This window comes from Haemorhous mexicanus, unplaced genomic scaffold (genome assembly GCF_027477595.1).
Source record: "Haemorhous mexicanus isolate bHaeMex1 unplaced genomic scaffold, bHaeMex1.pri scaffold_191_ctg1, whole genome shotgun sequence".
Classification (NCBI taxonomy): domain Eukaryota; kingdom Metazoa; phylum Chordata; class Aves; order Passeriformes; family Fringillidae; genus Haemorhous; species Haemorhous mexicanus.
Window position 1 is genome coordinate 37,918 of NW_026776022.1, and position 15,911 is coordinate 53,828.

The window sequence follows — 15,911 nt, forward strand, 5'->3', positions numbered from 1 at the left end:
CTGGGGAGGGTCTGAGCCCCCCAAATCCCCCAGAATCCCCCAAAATCTCCTCAAATCCCCCAAAATGAGCCCAAAAATGAACCCTGAAATCGTCCCCAGTTTGGGGAGGGTCAGAGCCCCCAAAATTCCCTGAAAATCCCCAAAAATCTCCCCAAAATCCCCCAAAATCTCCTCAACATTCCCCAAAATGAACCCAAAACTCCTCCTCAGGTTGGGGAGGGTCTGAGCCCCCAAATCCCCCAAAATCTCCTCAAAATCCCCCAAAATGAACCCAAAACTCCTCCTCAGTCTGGGGAGGGTCTGAGTTCCCCAAAACCCCCAAAATTCCCCCCAAAATCAACCCCAAAATCCCCCCCAGTTTGGGGAGGGTCTGAGCCCCCAAATCCCCCCAAAATGGGGGTCAATAAACGCTGCCCCTCCCCCAATTTGAGTATTTGGGGTTTTTTGGGGGGCTCCCAAGGGGGGTGGGGTCTCCCCTTTAGCCCCGCCCACTTGGGGCGGCACCAGCCACGCCCCCCATGATTGACAGCTGCCTGTGGCGGCCACGCCCCCTCCCTTTGGTTGAGGAGGGGGCGCGGAGCCAGGACCCTGCGGGGGGGCACAGGGGGGTCAGAGGGGGATCTGGGGGTGTCCCGGGGGGTCTGGGGGGTTCCGGAGGGTCTGGGCTCGCGGTGAAGGCGGAGATCGATGGCCGGGGACAGCCCCACACCGGCAGCACCGAGGCCTCCGGTTCCGGCGGCGATCGTGAGGGGGCCGCGGTCAGCGGGAGCACCGGGAGCGGTCCCGGTAACAGCGGGAGGGTCAGGGGGGCTGTGGGCTCACGGTGAAGGCGGAGATCGATGGCCGGGGACAGCCCCCACCAGCACACGGTGCCCACGGCCTCCTCCAGCGCCGCCGCCATGGCGGAGCCCTCACGGAGCCCCGGCAACGCCGCTGGCCAATCAGGAGCGAGAACGGCGCCGGTGAGAAGGGCGCTGACCAATGGGAACCCACAGCGGCGGCGGGAAACGGCGGCGGACCAATAAAAGGCGAGAGCAGCGGTAAGCCCCGCCCACCGGGACGCGGTTGCCAGGGTGATAACCACGCCAGCCCTTATTAGAATAACCACGCCTCCTCATTAGCATATCACCGCCCCGGCGCTCTCCGCGCTCCCGGTGCTGAATTTGAAGAATTTTCGATTTTTCCCCCATTTTTTCCTTAATGACGTCACCCAGCGCCTTTTTCCCCCAAACTCAGGCAGGGTCGGGCCCGGAGCGTTTATTCCCCCCCTGGATCGGGGGGTTCGCAGCGTTTGGGGGTTTTTGGGGGGTCGGGGAGGGGATTTTTGGGGGAATTTTGGGGGGTTTTGGGGTCATCGGTCCATGGTGGATTCTTCGGGGGGGGTCTCGAAGCAGAGCTGCAGCAGCCGCTCGCAGAACTCCAGCTCTTCCTGTGGGGAGGGGTCAGCCTTCAAATCACAGCAATTTACCCCAAAATCTCCTGGGGTTTACCCCAAAATCCCGGGAATTAACCCCTAAATCTCCAGGGATTTTACCCCAAAATCTCCAGGGTTTTACCCCAAAATCACCCAAATTCTCTGCAAAATCCCAGAGATTTTCTCCCCTAAAATCCCATCGATTGCTGCCCCAAAATACCAGGGATTTCTCCCCCCAAAATCCCAAGAATTTGCCCCAAAATCCTACGAACTTCCACCCCCAAAATCCTCGGAATTTGCCCCAGACTTTTGGGGTTTTCTCCACCCAAAATCCCGAGGATTTACCCCAAAATCCCGAGGAGTTTCCTCCACCCCAAACCCTCCCAAACTGTGGGGATTTGCCCCAAAATCTCATTCACTTCTCCCACCCAAAACCCCCCAATTTCAGGGGTTTGCCCCAAAATCCCAGCAATTCCCACCCCCAGAATTTCCCCCACTTTTGGGTTTTGCCCGAAATCGCCGGGTTTCACCCCAAACCTGGAACTCCTCGCGGCCCCGCAGCAGCTCCCGGCGCTCCCGGAGCAGCTCCTCCAGCCCCAGCGCGGGGTCCCGGCACTCGCGGAGCCCCTCGGGGCAGCCCGACGCCAGGCTGGGGCAAAAAACCAGGATTTTGGGAAAATCCAAAATGGACACTCCAAAATTAACCAAAATCACCCAAAAAACCCACCCCAAACCCCCAAAAAACCACCCCGAAAATCCCACAAAAATCACCCAAAAAACTGTCCCCAAATCAGCCAAAATTCCCCCCAAAATTCCCAAAAATTCACCCAAAATCACCGGGTTTTTTCCCAGGATTTTGGGGTTTTTTCCCAGGATTTTGGGGTTTTTTGGGATTTTAGTTTTTTTGGGGTTTTTGTGAATTAGGGGAGGGGTCTCCTCACCTGCAGAGGGTCCCCAGGCCGTGCTCGTGGGCCCCTCCCCATTTTTGGGAGTTTCCCCCCCAAAATTTCGATGTTTTTTTTCCAGGATTTTGGGTTTTTTCCCCAGGATTTTGGGTTTTTTTGGGTTTTTTTGGGATTTTTGGTTCTTTTGGGTTTTTGTGAATTAGGGGAGGGGTCTCCTCCCTCACCTGCAGAGGGTCCCCAGGCCGTGCTCGTGGGCCCCACCCCCTCCCCATTTTGGGGTGGTGTTTCCCCCCAGATTTTGATGGTTTTTCCCCAGGATTTTGGGTTTTTTCCCCAGGATTTTGGGGTTTTTGGGATTTTTGGTTTTTTGGGGTTTTTGTGAATTAGGGGAGGGGTCTCCTCACCTGCAGAGGGTCCCCAGGCCGTGCTCGTGGGCCCCTCCCCATTTTGGGGTGTTTCCCCCCAAAATTTCAATGTTTTTTTCCAGGATTTTGGGTTTTTTCCCCAGGATTTGGGGTTTTTTTTTTTTTTTTTTGTGATTTTGTGAATTAGGGGAGGGGTCTCCTCCCTCACCTGCAGAGGGTCCCCAGGCCGTGCTCGTGGGCCCCACCCCATTTTTGTGAGTTTCCCCCCAAAATTTCGATGTTTTTTTCCAGGATTTTGGGTTTTTTCCCCAGGATTTTGGGGTTTTTTGGGTGTTTTTTGGGATTTTTGTGATTTTGTTAATTAGGGGAGGGGTCTCCTCCCTCACCTGCAGAGGGTCCCCAGGCCGTGCTCGTGGGCCCCACCCCCTCCCCATTTTGGGGTGTTTCCCCCCAGATTTTGATGGTTTTTCCCCCAGGATTTTGGGGTTTTTCCCCAGGATTTTGGGTTTTTTCCCCAGGATTTTGGGGTTTTTTGGGATTTTAGTTTTTTTGGGGTTTTTGTGAATTAGGGGAGGGGTCTCCTCCCTCACCTGCAGAGGGTCCCCAGGCCGTGCTCGTGGGCCACACCCCCTCCCCATTTTGGGGTGTTTCCCCCCAGATTTTGATGGTTTTTCCCCCAGGATTTTGGGGTTTTTTCCCCAGGATTTTGGGGTTTTTTGGGATTTTTGGTTTTTTGGGGTTTTTGTGAATTAGGGGAGGGGTCTCCTCCCTCACCTGCAGAGGGTCCCCAGGCCGTGCTCGTGGGCCCCGTCGTGCTCGGAGCGCAGCAGCGCCCGCCGCCCGCGGCACCAGGCCCTGCTGCACCAGGGGGGCTTTGGGGAGAAACCCGGGGAAATCGGTCAAAAAGGGAATTTGGGGTGAAATCTGGGGAAATCGGTCAAAAAGGGGATTTGGGGTGAAACCTGGGGAAATTGGTTAAAGGGGAATTTGGGGTGAAACCTGGGGAAATTGGTTAAAAGGGAATTTGGGGAGAAACCCGGGGAAATCGGTCAAAAAGGGAATTTGGGGTGAAATCTGGGGAAATTGGTTAAAAAGGGAATTTGGGGTGAAACCTGGGGAAATTGGTTAAAGGGGAATTTGGGGTGAAACCTGGGGAAATTGGTTAAAAAGGGAATTTGGGGTGAAACCTGGGGAAATTGGTTAAAAAGGGAATTTGGGGTGAAACCTGGGGAAATTGGTTAAAGGGGAATTTGGGGAGAAACCCGGGGAAATTGGTTAAAAAGGGAATTTGGGGAGAAACCCGGGGAAATTGGTTAAAGGGAATTTGGGGAGAAACCCGGGGAAATTGGTTAAAGGGAATTTGGGGAGAAACCCGGGGAGTTTGGTTAAAAAGGGAATTTGGGGAGAAACCTGGGGAAATTGGTTAAAGGGGAATTTGGGGTGAAACCCAGGGAAATTGGTTAAAAAGGGAATTTGGGGAGAAACCCGGGGAAATTGGTTAAAGGGGAATTTGGGGAGAAACCTGGGGAGTTTGGGGTCATTTTTGGTGTAATTTTGGGGTGATTTTGGGGTTTTTTGGGGTGAGTTTGGGGTTTTTTGGGGATTTCACTGCAGGGATGGTGCCGAGGGGGTTCGGGGCTGTTTTTGGGGCGAGTTTGGGCGGTTTTGGGTTTTTTGGGGTGAATTTGGGCGGTTTTGGGTTTTTTGGGGTTTTTTTTGTGGTTTCACTGCAGCAATGGTGCCCAGGGGTTTCGGGGCTGTTTTTGGGGTGAGTTTGGGCGGTTTTGGGGTTTTTTGGGGTGAGTTTGGCAGTTTTGGGGTTTTTTGGGGTGAGTTTGGGCGGTTTTGGGTTTTTTGGGGCAAGTTTGGGCGGTTTTGGGGTTTTTTGGGGTGAATTTGGGGTTTTTTGGGGATTTCACTGCAGGGATGGTGCCGAGGGGGCTCAGGGGCTGTTTTTGGGGTGAGTTTGGGCGGTTTTGGGGTGAGTTTGGGCGGTTTTGGGGTTTTTGGGGCCAGTTTGGGCGGTTTTGGGGCTGACCTTTGAGGCGGGGGTGCTCCTTGAGCAGGCAGTGCAGCAGGAAGGCAGCCCGGGCCCTCAGGGGGGGGGTGGGGGCTCTGCAGGGCCCCCCCCAGCACCTCGAGCCCCCCCAGAGCCTCGAGCTGCTGCAGCCCCTCGGGCTGGGCCCTCACCAGGCCTGGCAGAGGAAAATTGGGCTTAAAACGGCCAGAATCGGGCAAAGAGACAGAAAACAACCCAAACCCCACAAAATCCGCCCCAAAAATCCCCAAAGCGCCCCAAACTCACAGGGGATGGCCAAGAGGGCGGGGGGGGGCAGGGTCTGCCCAAAGCCCCCCAAAAACCCCCATGAAACCCCCCAAAAATCCCAAAAAATCCCCCAAAAATCCCAAAAATTACAAAAAAATCCCCAAAAATCCCCCAAAATCCCCTGAATTCAGCCCAAAATGCCCCAGACTCACAGGAGATGATGAAGAGGGTGGTGGGGGGCAGGGTCTGCCCACAGACCCCCCCCAAAAACTCCCCAAAATCCCCAAAAACCCCCCAAAAATCCCCCAAAAAAATCCCAAAAAAATCCCAAAAAATCCCCCAAAAAAATCCCAAAAAAATCCCAAAAAATCCCCAAAAACCCCCCAAAAATCCCCCCAAAAAAATCTTAAAAACTCCCCAAAAACCCCCAAAAAATCCCCCCCAAAAATCCCGCCAAAAAAATCCCCCAAAAATTCCCCAAAGACCCAAAATCCCCTGAATCCAGCCCAAAATGCCCCAAACTCACAGGAGACGGCGAAGAGGGCGGCGGGGGTCGGGGTCTGCCCACGGACCCCCCCCAAAAACCCCCCAAAACCCCCAAAATCCCCAAAAAACCCCCAAAAAATCCCCCAAAAAAATCCCAAAAAATCCCCCAAAATCCCCAAAGACCCAAATTCCCCTGAATCCAGCCCAAAGTGACTCACAGGAGACGGCGAAGAGGGCGGCGGGGGGCACGCGGGGGTCGGGGTCCCCCCGGAGCGCCCCCAGCAGGGCGGGCAGAGCCCCCAGGGCCAGCGCCCGCGCCTGCGCTTCCGGAAGGTTCTGGGCGCAGGAGCCCAGGAGCCGCGCGGCCCCGGCTCGCAGCGGGGGCCAGCGGTGCCCCAGCAGCTCCAGCACCACCTCCAGCCCCCCCAGCGAGCAGAAATCTGGGGGGAAACGTCCACAATTTGGGTCAGAGTGGGAAAAAAGGGGTGAAAATGGTGAAAACGGCCCTAAGCACCCCAAAATTCAGCCCCACCACCCCCAGCCCGGCACACAGGGGAGGACGGGGGTGCCCCAGCAGCTCCAGCCCCCCAGGGAGCAGAAATCCGGGGGGAAAAGGGACAAAAATGGGAAAAAGTTGGGTAAAATGGGGCTAAAATAGGAAAAAATGGCGTTAAAGGGGAAGAAATGGCACAAAATCCACCCCAAACCAGCCCTGAGTGACCCCTGAGTGACCCTGAGTGACCCCAGTGACCCCTCAGTGACCCCTGAGTGACCCCTGAGTGACCCCAGTGACCCCTCAGTGACCCTGAGTGACCCCAATGACCCTTGAGTGACCTTGAGTGACCCCAATGACCCTTGAGTGACCCTGAGTGACCCCAATGACCCCTCAGTGACCCCAGTGTGACCCCAATGACCCCTGAGTGACCCCAGTGTGACCCCAATGACCCCAGAGTGCCCCCAGTGACCCTGAGTGCCCCCAGAGTGACCCCAGTGTGACCCCAATGACCCCAGAGTGCCCTCAGTGCCCCCTGAGTGCCCCCTGAGTGACCCCAGAGTGACCCCAGTGCCCCCTGAGTGCCCCCAGTGACCCCTAAGTGCCCCCAGTGCCCCCTGAGTGTCCCCAGTGCCCCCAGTGCCCCCTGAGTGCCCCCAGTGCCCCCTGAGTGACCCCAGTGCCCCCTGAGTGCCCCCAGTGCCCCCTGCCCTCACCTGTGGCGTTGTCCAGGCTCTCGCAGAGCTCGGCCAGCTCGGCCAGGGCCCCTTCGTGGCCCCCGGTGTCCCCCAGGCCCCTCTCGGGCGCCGCCTCCCCGGGGCAGGGCCCGGCCAGCACCCGCAGGCAGCGCTGGAGCTCGGCCCGGGCAGCGCCGGGGCCGGCCAGAGCCTGGGACACGGCCTCGCGCAGCCACTGCTGCCTCTGCGGACACAGAAACGAACCCGAACGGTCCCAGAGTTACCCTGAATTACCGCAGAGACGAACCCCCGCTCCCGCAGGCAGCGCTCACCTCCTCGGCCATGGGCTGGCGGGGCTCGGGCTGCGCCTCCCCCGGCCACCACCGCCATCTCCAGCAGCCCCTGCAGCGTGTGAGGCGGCTCCCGCCGGCCCCCGCCCGCCCCGCCGCCCGCCGCCGCCGCCATCGCCGATCGCAAAGGCCTCGGGGCGGATCCGAGCGCCGCCGGCCCCGCCGGGAGCGCTCCGGGAGCGCTCCGGTACCGCCCGGCTCCGCTAACGCCGCCCGGCGCGCCTGGCCGCCGCCATCCTGGAGTGGGCGGAGTCGAGCGGCGGAAAAGGCGGGGCCAGGCGGCGGAAAGGGGCGGGGCCTCGCCTGTATTGTTTATGGCCGGCGACACGCTGGGCTCATTGTGAGCCGGCGGTGATGAGTGACAGCGCGCTGGTCCAATAGAAGGGAAGAGTGGGAAGGTGGTGGCCAATATGAGGAGAGGAAGGCGGTGGGGTCTAGCCAATGGAAGGGAAGGGGAGGGAGTCGCGCGGTTTTAGCCAATGAAAAGATAGCGCGGCATGACCGGCCTTTCTCTGGACCAATAGCACGCCCTCAACGCCGCTGACCAATGCGGTGGCTCCGCCGCTTTCACCAATCAGCTCGCCGAGCGCCTCACGGAGGGGGCGGGACTCGCCGCCGGCAGCCAATCGGAGCGGCGGCGCGGGAGGCGGGCGACCAATGGGGATGGCGGAGCGGGCGGCGGGAGCGGGCGGGCGGCGGCGCCGGGGCCGCGCCGGGCCCGGTACCGGCGGCGGCCCCGGCCGGTCCCGCGGCCGCGGCGCTGCGGTAACGGCCGGGACGGGGCTCCCGGGGCTCGCCCCGTGCTCGGGGTCCCGCCCCGAGGCAGCTCCCGGTGACGCTGCCGGTGCTGCTCCCGGTGCTGCAGGCGCGGCGGAGGCGGCGGCGGCGGCCGCAGCCCATGCGGGCCCGGGCGGCGGGGACGGCGGTGACGGCGCGGGAGCTCTGCGAGAACGATGACCTGGCCACGAGCCTCGTGCTGGACTCGGTGCTCGGCTTCCGAACGCACAAAATGGGCGTCAGGTGAGCCCGGGGGGCACCGGGGGCACCGGGAGGCACCGGGCGGGAGAACCGCGCTCCTGAGGGGGGTTCAGGACCCGCGAGGGGAGCGGGACGTGGCGGGAACACGCGGAGGGGAAGCACGGGCGGGGTCCCTGTGCTGGGGATGTCACCTCCGGGGTGCCCGGGGAGCGGGATCCCCGTCCCGGGGAGCGGGATCCCCGTCCCGGTGTGCGGGATCCCTGTCCCGCTGTCCCCGTCCCGGCGGTATCGATGCTCTCCCGGTCCCGGTGTGTATCGGAGATCTCTGTCCCGCTGTCCCTGTCCCGGTGCCGAGTCTCTCCGGTTCCCGCGGTGCCGGTTTCCGCGGTGCCGAGTCTCTCCGGTTCCCGCTGTCCCTGTCCCGTTCCCCCTGTCCCGGTGCCGAGTCTCTGCGGTCCCCGCTGTCCCGGTTCCCGGTCCCCCTGTCCCGGTGCCGAGTCTCTCCGGTCCCCGCTGTCCCGGTTCCCGTTCCCCCTGTCCCGGTGCCGAGTCTCTCCGGTTCCCTCTGTCCCGGTTCCCGTTCCCCCTGTCCCGGTGCCGAGTCTCTCCGGTCCCCGCTGTCCCGGTTCCCGTTCCCCCTGTCCCGGTGCCGAGTCTCTCCGGTCCCCGCTGTCCCTGTCCCGTTCCCCTTGTCCCGGTGCCGAGTCTCTCCGGTTCCCGCGGTGCCGAGTCTCTCCGGTCCCCGCTGTCCCCGTCCCGTTCCCCTTGTCCCGGTGCCGAGTCTCTCCGGTTCCCGCGGTGCCGAGTCTCTGCGGTCCCCGCTGTCCCGGTTCCCGGTCCCCCTGTCCCGGTGCCGAGTCTCTCCGGTCCCTCTGTCCCTGTCCCGTTCCCCCTGTCCCGGTGCCGAGTCTCTCCGGTTCCCGCTGTCCCGGTTCCCGTTCCCCCTGTCCCGGTGCCGAGTCTCTCCGGTCCCCGCTGTCCCGGTTCCCGTTCCCCCTGTCCCGGTGCCGAGTCTCTCCGGTCCCCGCTGTCCCGGTTCCCGGTCCCCCTGTCCCGGTGCCGAGTCTCTCCGGTTCCCGCTGTCCCGGTTCCCGTTCCCCCTGTCCCGGTGCCGAGTCTCTCCGGTCCCCGCTGTCCCTGTCCCGGTTCCCGCGGTGCCGAGTCTCTCCGGTCCCCCTGTCCCGGTGCCGAGTCTCTCCGGTCCCCGCTGTCCCTGTCCCGGTTCCCGTTCCCCCTGTCCCGGTGCCGAGTCTCTCCGGTTCGCAGCCCCCTGCCGGCGCTGCGGCGGCGGGCACAGCTGCGGGCGGCCATCGCGGCGTTCCGGCAGCGCCGGGACCTGGAGGCGGCCTGGCGGACCCTGAGCGGGGCCTGGGCCCCCGCCTTCTTCCGCCAGCGCCGCCCGGCGCAGCGGGCCGCGCTCAAGAACCACGTACGGGGGCTCCGGGGGGCTTTGGGGGGTCCCGGGGGGGATTTGGGGGGTCCCCAGGGGGGTTTGGGGGGTCCACAGGGACTTTGGGGGGCTTTGAAGGGTCCCCAGGGGGGTTTGGGGGGTGGGGGATGCACTGGGGGGGGTCTTAGGGGGTTCCTCTGGGGGCTATAGGGGGATCTGGGGGTGTCTTTGGGGGGCATAGGGGGATGTGGGGGGTCTGTGGAGGTCCCTATGGGTGGTGTAGGGGGATTTTGGGGGTCCTGGGAGGGTTTGGGGGGTGGGGGATGCACGGAGGGAGTCTGGGGGGGATGTAGGGGGGTCTGTAGGGGTCTTTGGGGGGCCCTGTGGGGACCATGGGGGGGCGTCTTTGGGGGTCTCTATGGGGGGCATAGGGGGGTCTGTGGGGTGTGGAGGGTCTTTGGGGGTCCCTATGGGGGGGTCTCAGGGGCACAGGGAGGGATTTTGGGGGGTCTCTGGGGCACAGGGAGGGTCTGTGGGGGGTCTGTGGGGGTCCCGAGCCCCCCTGGTGTCCCCCCCAGGTGTTCCGGTACCTGCGCACGCTCCTGCCCGAGAGCGGCTTCAGCATCCAGCGCTGCACCCGCTACAGCCGGGACACCAACGGCGCCAGGGTGGTGTCCACCCGCACCTGGTGAGACCCAAAACCACCAAAAACCACCCAGAAATCTGCAAATGCCCTAAAATCCCCAAAAACCCTGCACCCGCTACAGCCGGGACACCAACGGCGCCAGGGTGGTGTCCACCCGCACCTGGTGAGACCCAAAACCACCAAAACTGCCCCAAAACCACCCAGAAATCCCAAAAACCACCAAAAACCCTGCACCCGCTACAGCCGGGACACCAACGGCGCCAGGGTGGTGTCCACCCGCACCTGGTGAGACCCAAAACCACCAAAACTGCCCCAAAACCACCCAGAAATCCCAAAAACCACCCAAAACCCTGCACCCGCTACAGCCGGGACACCAACGGCGCCAGGGTGGTGTCCACCCGCACCTGGTGAGGCTGAGGGGGCCCAAAAATCCCCAAAAACCACACCAAAAACCACTCTGAAATCTGCAGAAACCACCCTAAAACCCCCCAAAACTCCTAAAAGCACCTAAAAACCCCCAAAACCACCCCAAAACCCCCCAAAACCACCCCAAAATCCCCAAAACCACCCTAAATCCCCCCAAACCCCAAAACCAAAGCTTGTTTATTTCAAATACAAACACCTGCTTATAAACCTTCAAACACAATACACAAAACTCCATTATTGAACTTAAAGCTTTCTAATATCTTAATAAACACCCTTTTTTATAACCTAATTAATTAATCAAAACAGACATTAACATGCAAACCATTGTTCTGTTTATTTTTAGATTTTTACTTCTGACATAAATTTTCTACTCACAAATCTTACAACTACCGTTTAACTCTAACTATAGTTCTGCTGTTTCTAAAATCTACTTTTTAAACTTCCCCAAACCCCTCTAGATTTTAGAAACCCCCCAAAATGTGTTTTTTTCCCCCGTTTTTGGCCGAGCAGGCAGAAGCACGAGGTGCTGGAGCTGCTGGGGGGCTGCAGCGTGGAGCTGCTGCTTTAACTAGTTCTGTCTCTAAACCCCACTTTTCACATCCCCAAACCCCTCTAGATTTTAGAAAACCCCCCAAAATGTGTTTTTTTCTCCATTTTTGGCTGAGCAGGCAGAAGCACGAGGTGCTGGGGGGCTGCAGCGTGGAGCTGCTGCTTTAACTAGTTCTGTCTCTAAACCCCACCTTTCACATCCCCAAACCCCTCTAGATTTTAGAAAACCCCCCAAAATGTGTTTTTTCTCCATTTTTGGCCGAGCAGGCAGAAGCACGAGGTGCTGGAGCTGCTGGGGGGCTGCAGCGTGGAGCTGCGGGGCTCGGACCGGGCGCTGCTGCGGGCGGGCGACAACGACTTCAGCCTCATGTACTCCACCCGCCGCAGGAAAACCCAGCTCTGGCTGGGGCCCGCCGCCTTCATCAACCACGGTGGGACCCCAAACCCGCCCCAAACCCGCCCCAAATCCGGCTGGAACGCAAAAATCTGCCCCGACAGCCCCGCCCTGGAAGGGCCTGAGCGCCCTCAGGCCCCGCCCGGGCACTCGGGGCCTGGAGCGGGCGCTGATGGTGCTGCTGTTGTCCTCAGACTGTCGGCCCAACTGCAGGGTGAGTTTGAGCGGGGTTTGGGGGCGTTTTTGGGGGGAGAAGGGTTGGGGTTGGGGTGGGGTTTGTGCTGGGAGGGTGGTGGAGAACGTGAGGGGAAAAGGGCGGGAGATGTGAGGGGGAAAGGGTGGGAAATGTGAGGGGAAAGGGCGGGAAATGTGAGGGGGAAAGGGTGGGAAATGTGAGGGGAAAAGGGCGGGAAATGTGAGGGGAAAAGGGCGGGAAATGTGAGGGGAAAGGGTGGGAAATGTGAGGGGAAAAGGGCGGGAAATGTGAGGGGAAAAGGGCGGGAAATGTGAGGGGAAAAGGGCGGGAAATGTGAGGGGAAAATGGTGGGAAATGTGAGGGGAAAATGGAGAGAAAGGTGAGGGGGAAAAGGGCGGGAAATGTGAGGGGAAAATGGAGAGAAATGTGAGGGGGAAATGGAGAGAAAGGTGAGGGGAAAACGGTGGGAAATGTGAGGGGGAAAATGGAGGGAAAGGGCAGGGAAAATGGTGGGAAATGTGAGGGGGAAAATGGTGGGAAAGGTGAGGGGAAAATGGTGGGAAATGTGAGGGGAAAAGGGCGGGAAATGTGAAGGGGAAATGGAGAGAAAGGTGAGGGGAAAATGGAGAGAAAGGTGAGGGGAAAAGTGGGGGAAACGTGAGGGGAAAATGGAGGGAAATGTGAGGGGAGAAGGGTGGAAACGTGAGGGGAAAATGGAGAGAAACGTGGGGAAGATGAGGGGAAATGTGACAGGGAAAGGGTGGGAAATGTGAGAGGGAAATGGCTGGAGATGTAAGGGGAAAATAGGGGAAATGTGAGAGGAAAATGGCGGGAAATGTGAGGGGGGAAAAGAACGGGAAACGTGAGGGGGGAAAATGGGGGGAAATGTGATGAGAAAAGGGTGGAGACATGAGGGGAAATGTGAGGGGAGAAAGGAGCGGGAAACGTGAGGGGACAAAAGCAGGAAAGAGGAGAGGAAAATGGAAAGAAATGTGAGGGGAAAAAGGGTCGGAAACATGAAGGGAAAATGCCAGAAACGTGAGGGGGGAAAAGGGTGGGAAATGTGAGGGGGAAAAGAGTAAAAAACATGAGGGGAGAAAGGGAGGAAAACCTGAGGGAAAATGGAGGGAAATGTGAGGAGAAAAAGGAGGGAAAACATGAGGGAAAAAGGAGGGAAATGTGAGGGGGAAAAGTGGGGGAAACAGGAGGGGAAAATGGTGGAAATATGAGGGGAGGAAGGGCAGAAATGTGAGGGAAAAATGAGGGAAAATGTGAGGGAAAAGGGCAGGAAACGTGAAGGGGGAAAAGGGCAGGAAACGTGAGGGAAAAGAGGGGGAAACGTGAGGGAGGAAGGGTCTCTCTCCCATTTTGGGGGTCCCATTTTTGAGGCTCTCTCCCGTTTTGGGGTCCTGCTTTGGGGGTCTCTCCCATTTTGGGGTCCTGTTTGGGTCTCCCCTCTCTCCCCCGTGTTTCGGGGTGCAGTTCATTTGGGTCTCACCCTTTCTCTCCCATTTTGGGGGGTCCCATTTCGGGGCTCTCTCCCATTTTGAGGGGTCCCATTTTGGGGCTCTCTCCCGTTTTGGGGTCCCGTTTGGGTCTGACCCTTTCTCTCCCATTTTGGGGGGTCCCATTTCGGGGGTCTCTCCCATTTTGGGGGTCCTGTTTGGGTCTCACCCTTTCTCTCCCATTTTGGGGGTCCCATTTTGGGGGTCCCGTTTGGGTCTCACCCTTTCTCTCCCATTTTGGGGGGTCCCATTTCGGGGCTCTCTCCCGTTTTGGGGGGTTCCATTTCGGGGGTCTCTCCCGTTTTGGGGGGTTCCATTTCGGGGGTCTCTCCCGTTTTGGGGGGTTCCATTTCGGGGGTCTCTCCCGTTTTGGGGTCCCGTTTGGGTCTCACCCTTTCTCTCCCATTTTGGGGGGTCCCATTTTGGGGCTCTCTCCCGTTTTGGGGGGGTCCCATTTCGGGGTCTCTCCCATTTTGAGGGTCCCATTTCGGGCTCTCTCCCATTTTGGGGGTCCCATTTCGGGGTCTCTCCCGTTTTGGGGTCCCGTTTGGGTCTCACCCTCGGTGTCTGTTTGGGGCGCAGTTCGTGTCGGCGCCGGGCGGGGCGCGGGTGCAGGCGCTGCGGGACATCCCGCCCCGGGCAGAAATCACCTGTTTCTATGGCGACGGCTTCTTCGGGGAGGGCAACCGCGGCTGCGAGTGCCGCACCTGCGAGAGGTACCCCGAAAACCCGACAGGGGGACCCCAAAATCCCGACAGGGGACCCCAGAAACCCGACAGGGGGACCCCAAAATCCCGACAGGGACCCCAGAAACCCTGAGGGGACCCCAGAACCCTGAGGGGGACCCCAAAAACCCGACAGGGACCCCAAAATCCCGGCAGGGACCCCAAAAACCTGAGAGGGACCCCAAAAATCCCTGACTCCAAAAATCCTCAGAGGAACACCTGAATTTGGGGTGGGGGGTCCCTAATTAGGGGGGTACACCCCAGTTGTGGGTCGGGGGTCCCTAATTAGGGGGGGAACTCCCCAGTTTTGGGTCGGGGGTCCCTAATTAGGGGGGAACTCCCCAGTTGTGGGTCTGGGGTCCCTAATTAGGGGGGAACTCCCCAGTTGTGGGTCGGGGGTCCGTAATTAGGGGGATACACCCCAGTTTTGGGTCGGGGGTCCCTAATTAGGGGGTACACCCCAGTTGTGGGTCGGGGGTCCCTAATTAGGGGGGGAACACCCCAGTTTTGGGTCTGGGGTCCCTAATTAGGGGGGTACACCCCAGTTTTGGGTCGGGGGTCCCTAACTCCTGTCCCCCCCCCCCCCAGGCGCGGCGAGGGGCGCGTTCCGCGGCCGCGGGGGGGAGGGGGCACGGCGGCCTCCTCCCCCCCTCGCCCCCCGCGGGACCCCCCCCCGAAATACGAGCTGCGCGAGACCGACGGCAGGCTGCGCCGGGCCGGGCCGGGCCGGGCCGAGCCCCCTCCCCAAAAGCGCCGGGCCCCGCCCCCGGCCCCGCCCCCGGCGGCGGCCCCGCCCCCCGCGCCCCCTCCCCAGCGAGCCGCGCGTGTCCCTGCACGACTGCGTGTCCTGCGGGGGGGGCTGCCTGCTGCGGGCGGGGGTCCCGCTGGTGCGCCTGCCCCCCGCCGCCCCCAGGGCCGCCCCCAGGCCCGCCCCGCCCCCCCCGCAGCCCCCCGACCCCAAACTGTCGCTGTACGCCCACGTGCGCCTGGGGGGGGGCTCCCCCAAACCCGGGGGAGGGGGCGGGGGGCGGGGGGCGGGACCCCCCCCCGGCTGCGGCTGGTGGTGACACAGGGGGGGCTGGCCCTGGCGCTGCCCCCCGGCCAGCCCTGAGCGCCCCCCCCTCGGGGGGCTGGGGGGGCTGGATCCCCCCGGGGGGCTGGGGGGAGCCCCTGGTTCGGGGAGGGGTCTGCATTTGGGGGTTGGACCCGGATCTGGGGGTTGGACCCGGATTTGGGGGGTCTGGACCCGGATTTGGGGGTCTGGATCCGGATTTGGGGGGTTAGACCCCCGGTTTGGGGTCTGGATCTGAATTTTTGGGGGGTGAGACCCCCGGTTTTGGGTCTGGATCCGAATTTTGGGGGGTGAGACCCCCGGTTTGGGGTCTGGATCCGAATTTTTGGGGGGTTAGACCCCCGGTTTGGGGTCTGGATCCGAATTTTGGGGGGTTAGACCCCCGGTTTGGGGTCTGGATCCGAATTTTGGGGGGTGAGACCCCCGGTTTGAGGTCTGGATCTGAATTTTTGGGGCTCAGCCTCCCTCTCCCCCCCCCCCTTTGCCCCCAGACCCAAATTTGAGGCGGGGGGGCTCCGACCCCCCAAAATTCACATTTAAACTCAAATTTGGGGGGGGTTGAGCCCCTCCCCCCTTTTGCCTCCCCCCCCGGTGCCATTTTGGGGGGGGGGATTTTGGGGGGGGGTCCCTGGTGCTGTTTTCGGGGTGGGGGAGGGGATCCGGGGCGTTTTGTACCAAAATAAAGGAATTTGGACCAAAAGCGGCTGCGGAGGATTTGGGGGGGGGGAGGGGTGAAGGTGACCCCTCCCCCCCCCCCCCCGGTCATTTTTGGGGGGGTCCCAAAAAGCCGCGACAGGTGCGGGGTGGGGGAGGGGCGCGCGGTGACGTCAGCCATTGTCCCCTCCCCCCCCTTTTGTTTTTTCACCCAAAAATGGCCCTGGGGGGGTCCCGGCCCCTCCCCCCGCGCCTCCGGCGGTGTCGGATGTCGCGACATATCGGGGAACAATGGGGCGGTGACGTCATGGGGGGGGAGGGGCGGCCCCCCATAAAGGGACCCCCACAAAGGGGAGGGGGGGGAGGGGCGCGAGAGGGACCCCCGGGAGAGGAGAGAGGGTGGGGGAGGGGAGGGGAGGG

General features: G+C 61.1%; 2 protein-coding genes across 2 annotated transcripts; one reads left to right on the plus strand and one right to left on the minus strand.

Annotated features, from left to right (window-relative positions):
* Positions 1-1,242: 1,242 nt before the first annotated feature.
* Positions 1,243-7,856, minus strand: HSPBP1 (HSPA (Hsp70) binding protein 1). Its single transcript, XM_059837643.1, is given in 9 exon segments — positions 1,243-1,429; positions 1,952-2,063; positions 3,459-3,556; positions 4,698-4,879; positions 5,655-5,876; positions 6,646-6,850; positions 6,939-6,978; positions 6,980-7,325; positions 7,682-7,856. Coding segments are annotated over 9 exon segments (1,458 nt in total). The 3' UTR covers positions 1,243-1,351.
* KMT5C (lysine methyltransferase 5C) lies at positions 7,710-14,832 on the plus strand. The gene is made up of 8 exons (XM_059837645.1): positions 7,710-7,976; positions 9,201-9,363; positions 9,903-10,012; positions 11,213-11,376; positions 11,534-11,553; positions 13,623-13,756; positions 14,354-14,525; positions 14,584-14,832. The coding sequence occupies exons 1-8, from the start codon at positions 7,855-7,857 to the stop codon at positions 14,830-14,832; spliced, it is 1,134 nt and encodes a 377-aa protein (XP_059693628.1). The 5' UTR covers positions 7,710-7,854.
* Positions 14,833-15,911: the final 1,079 nt, after the last annotated feature.

Bases quoted from the DNA above. Each gene is read 5' to 3' on its own strand.
- KMT5C (XM_059837645.1), top strand. From the start codon at position 7,855: ATGCGGGCCCGGGCGGCGGGGACGGCGGTGACGGCGCGGGAGCTCTGC. The intron at 7,977-9,200 runs GTGAGCCCGGGG...TCCGGTTCGCAG, and splicing joins ACGCACAAAATGGGCGTCAG to CCCCCTGCCGGCGCTGCGGC. The intron at 14,526-14,583 runs CCGCCCCCGGCC...CTCCCCAGCGAG, and splicing joins CTCCCCAAAAGCGCCGGGCC to CCGCGCGTGTCCCTGCACGA.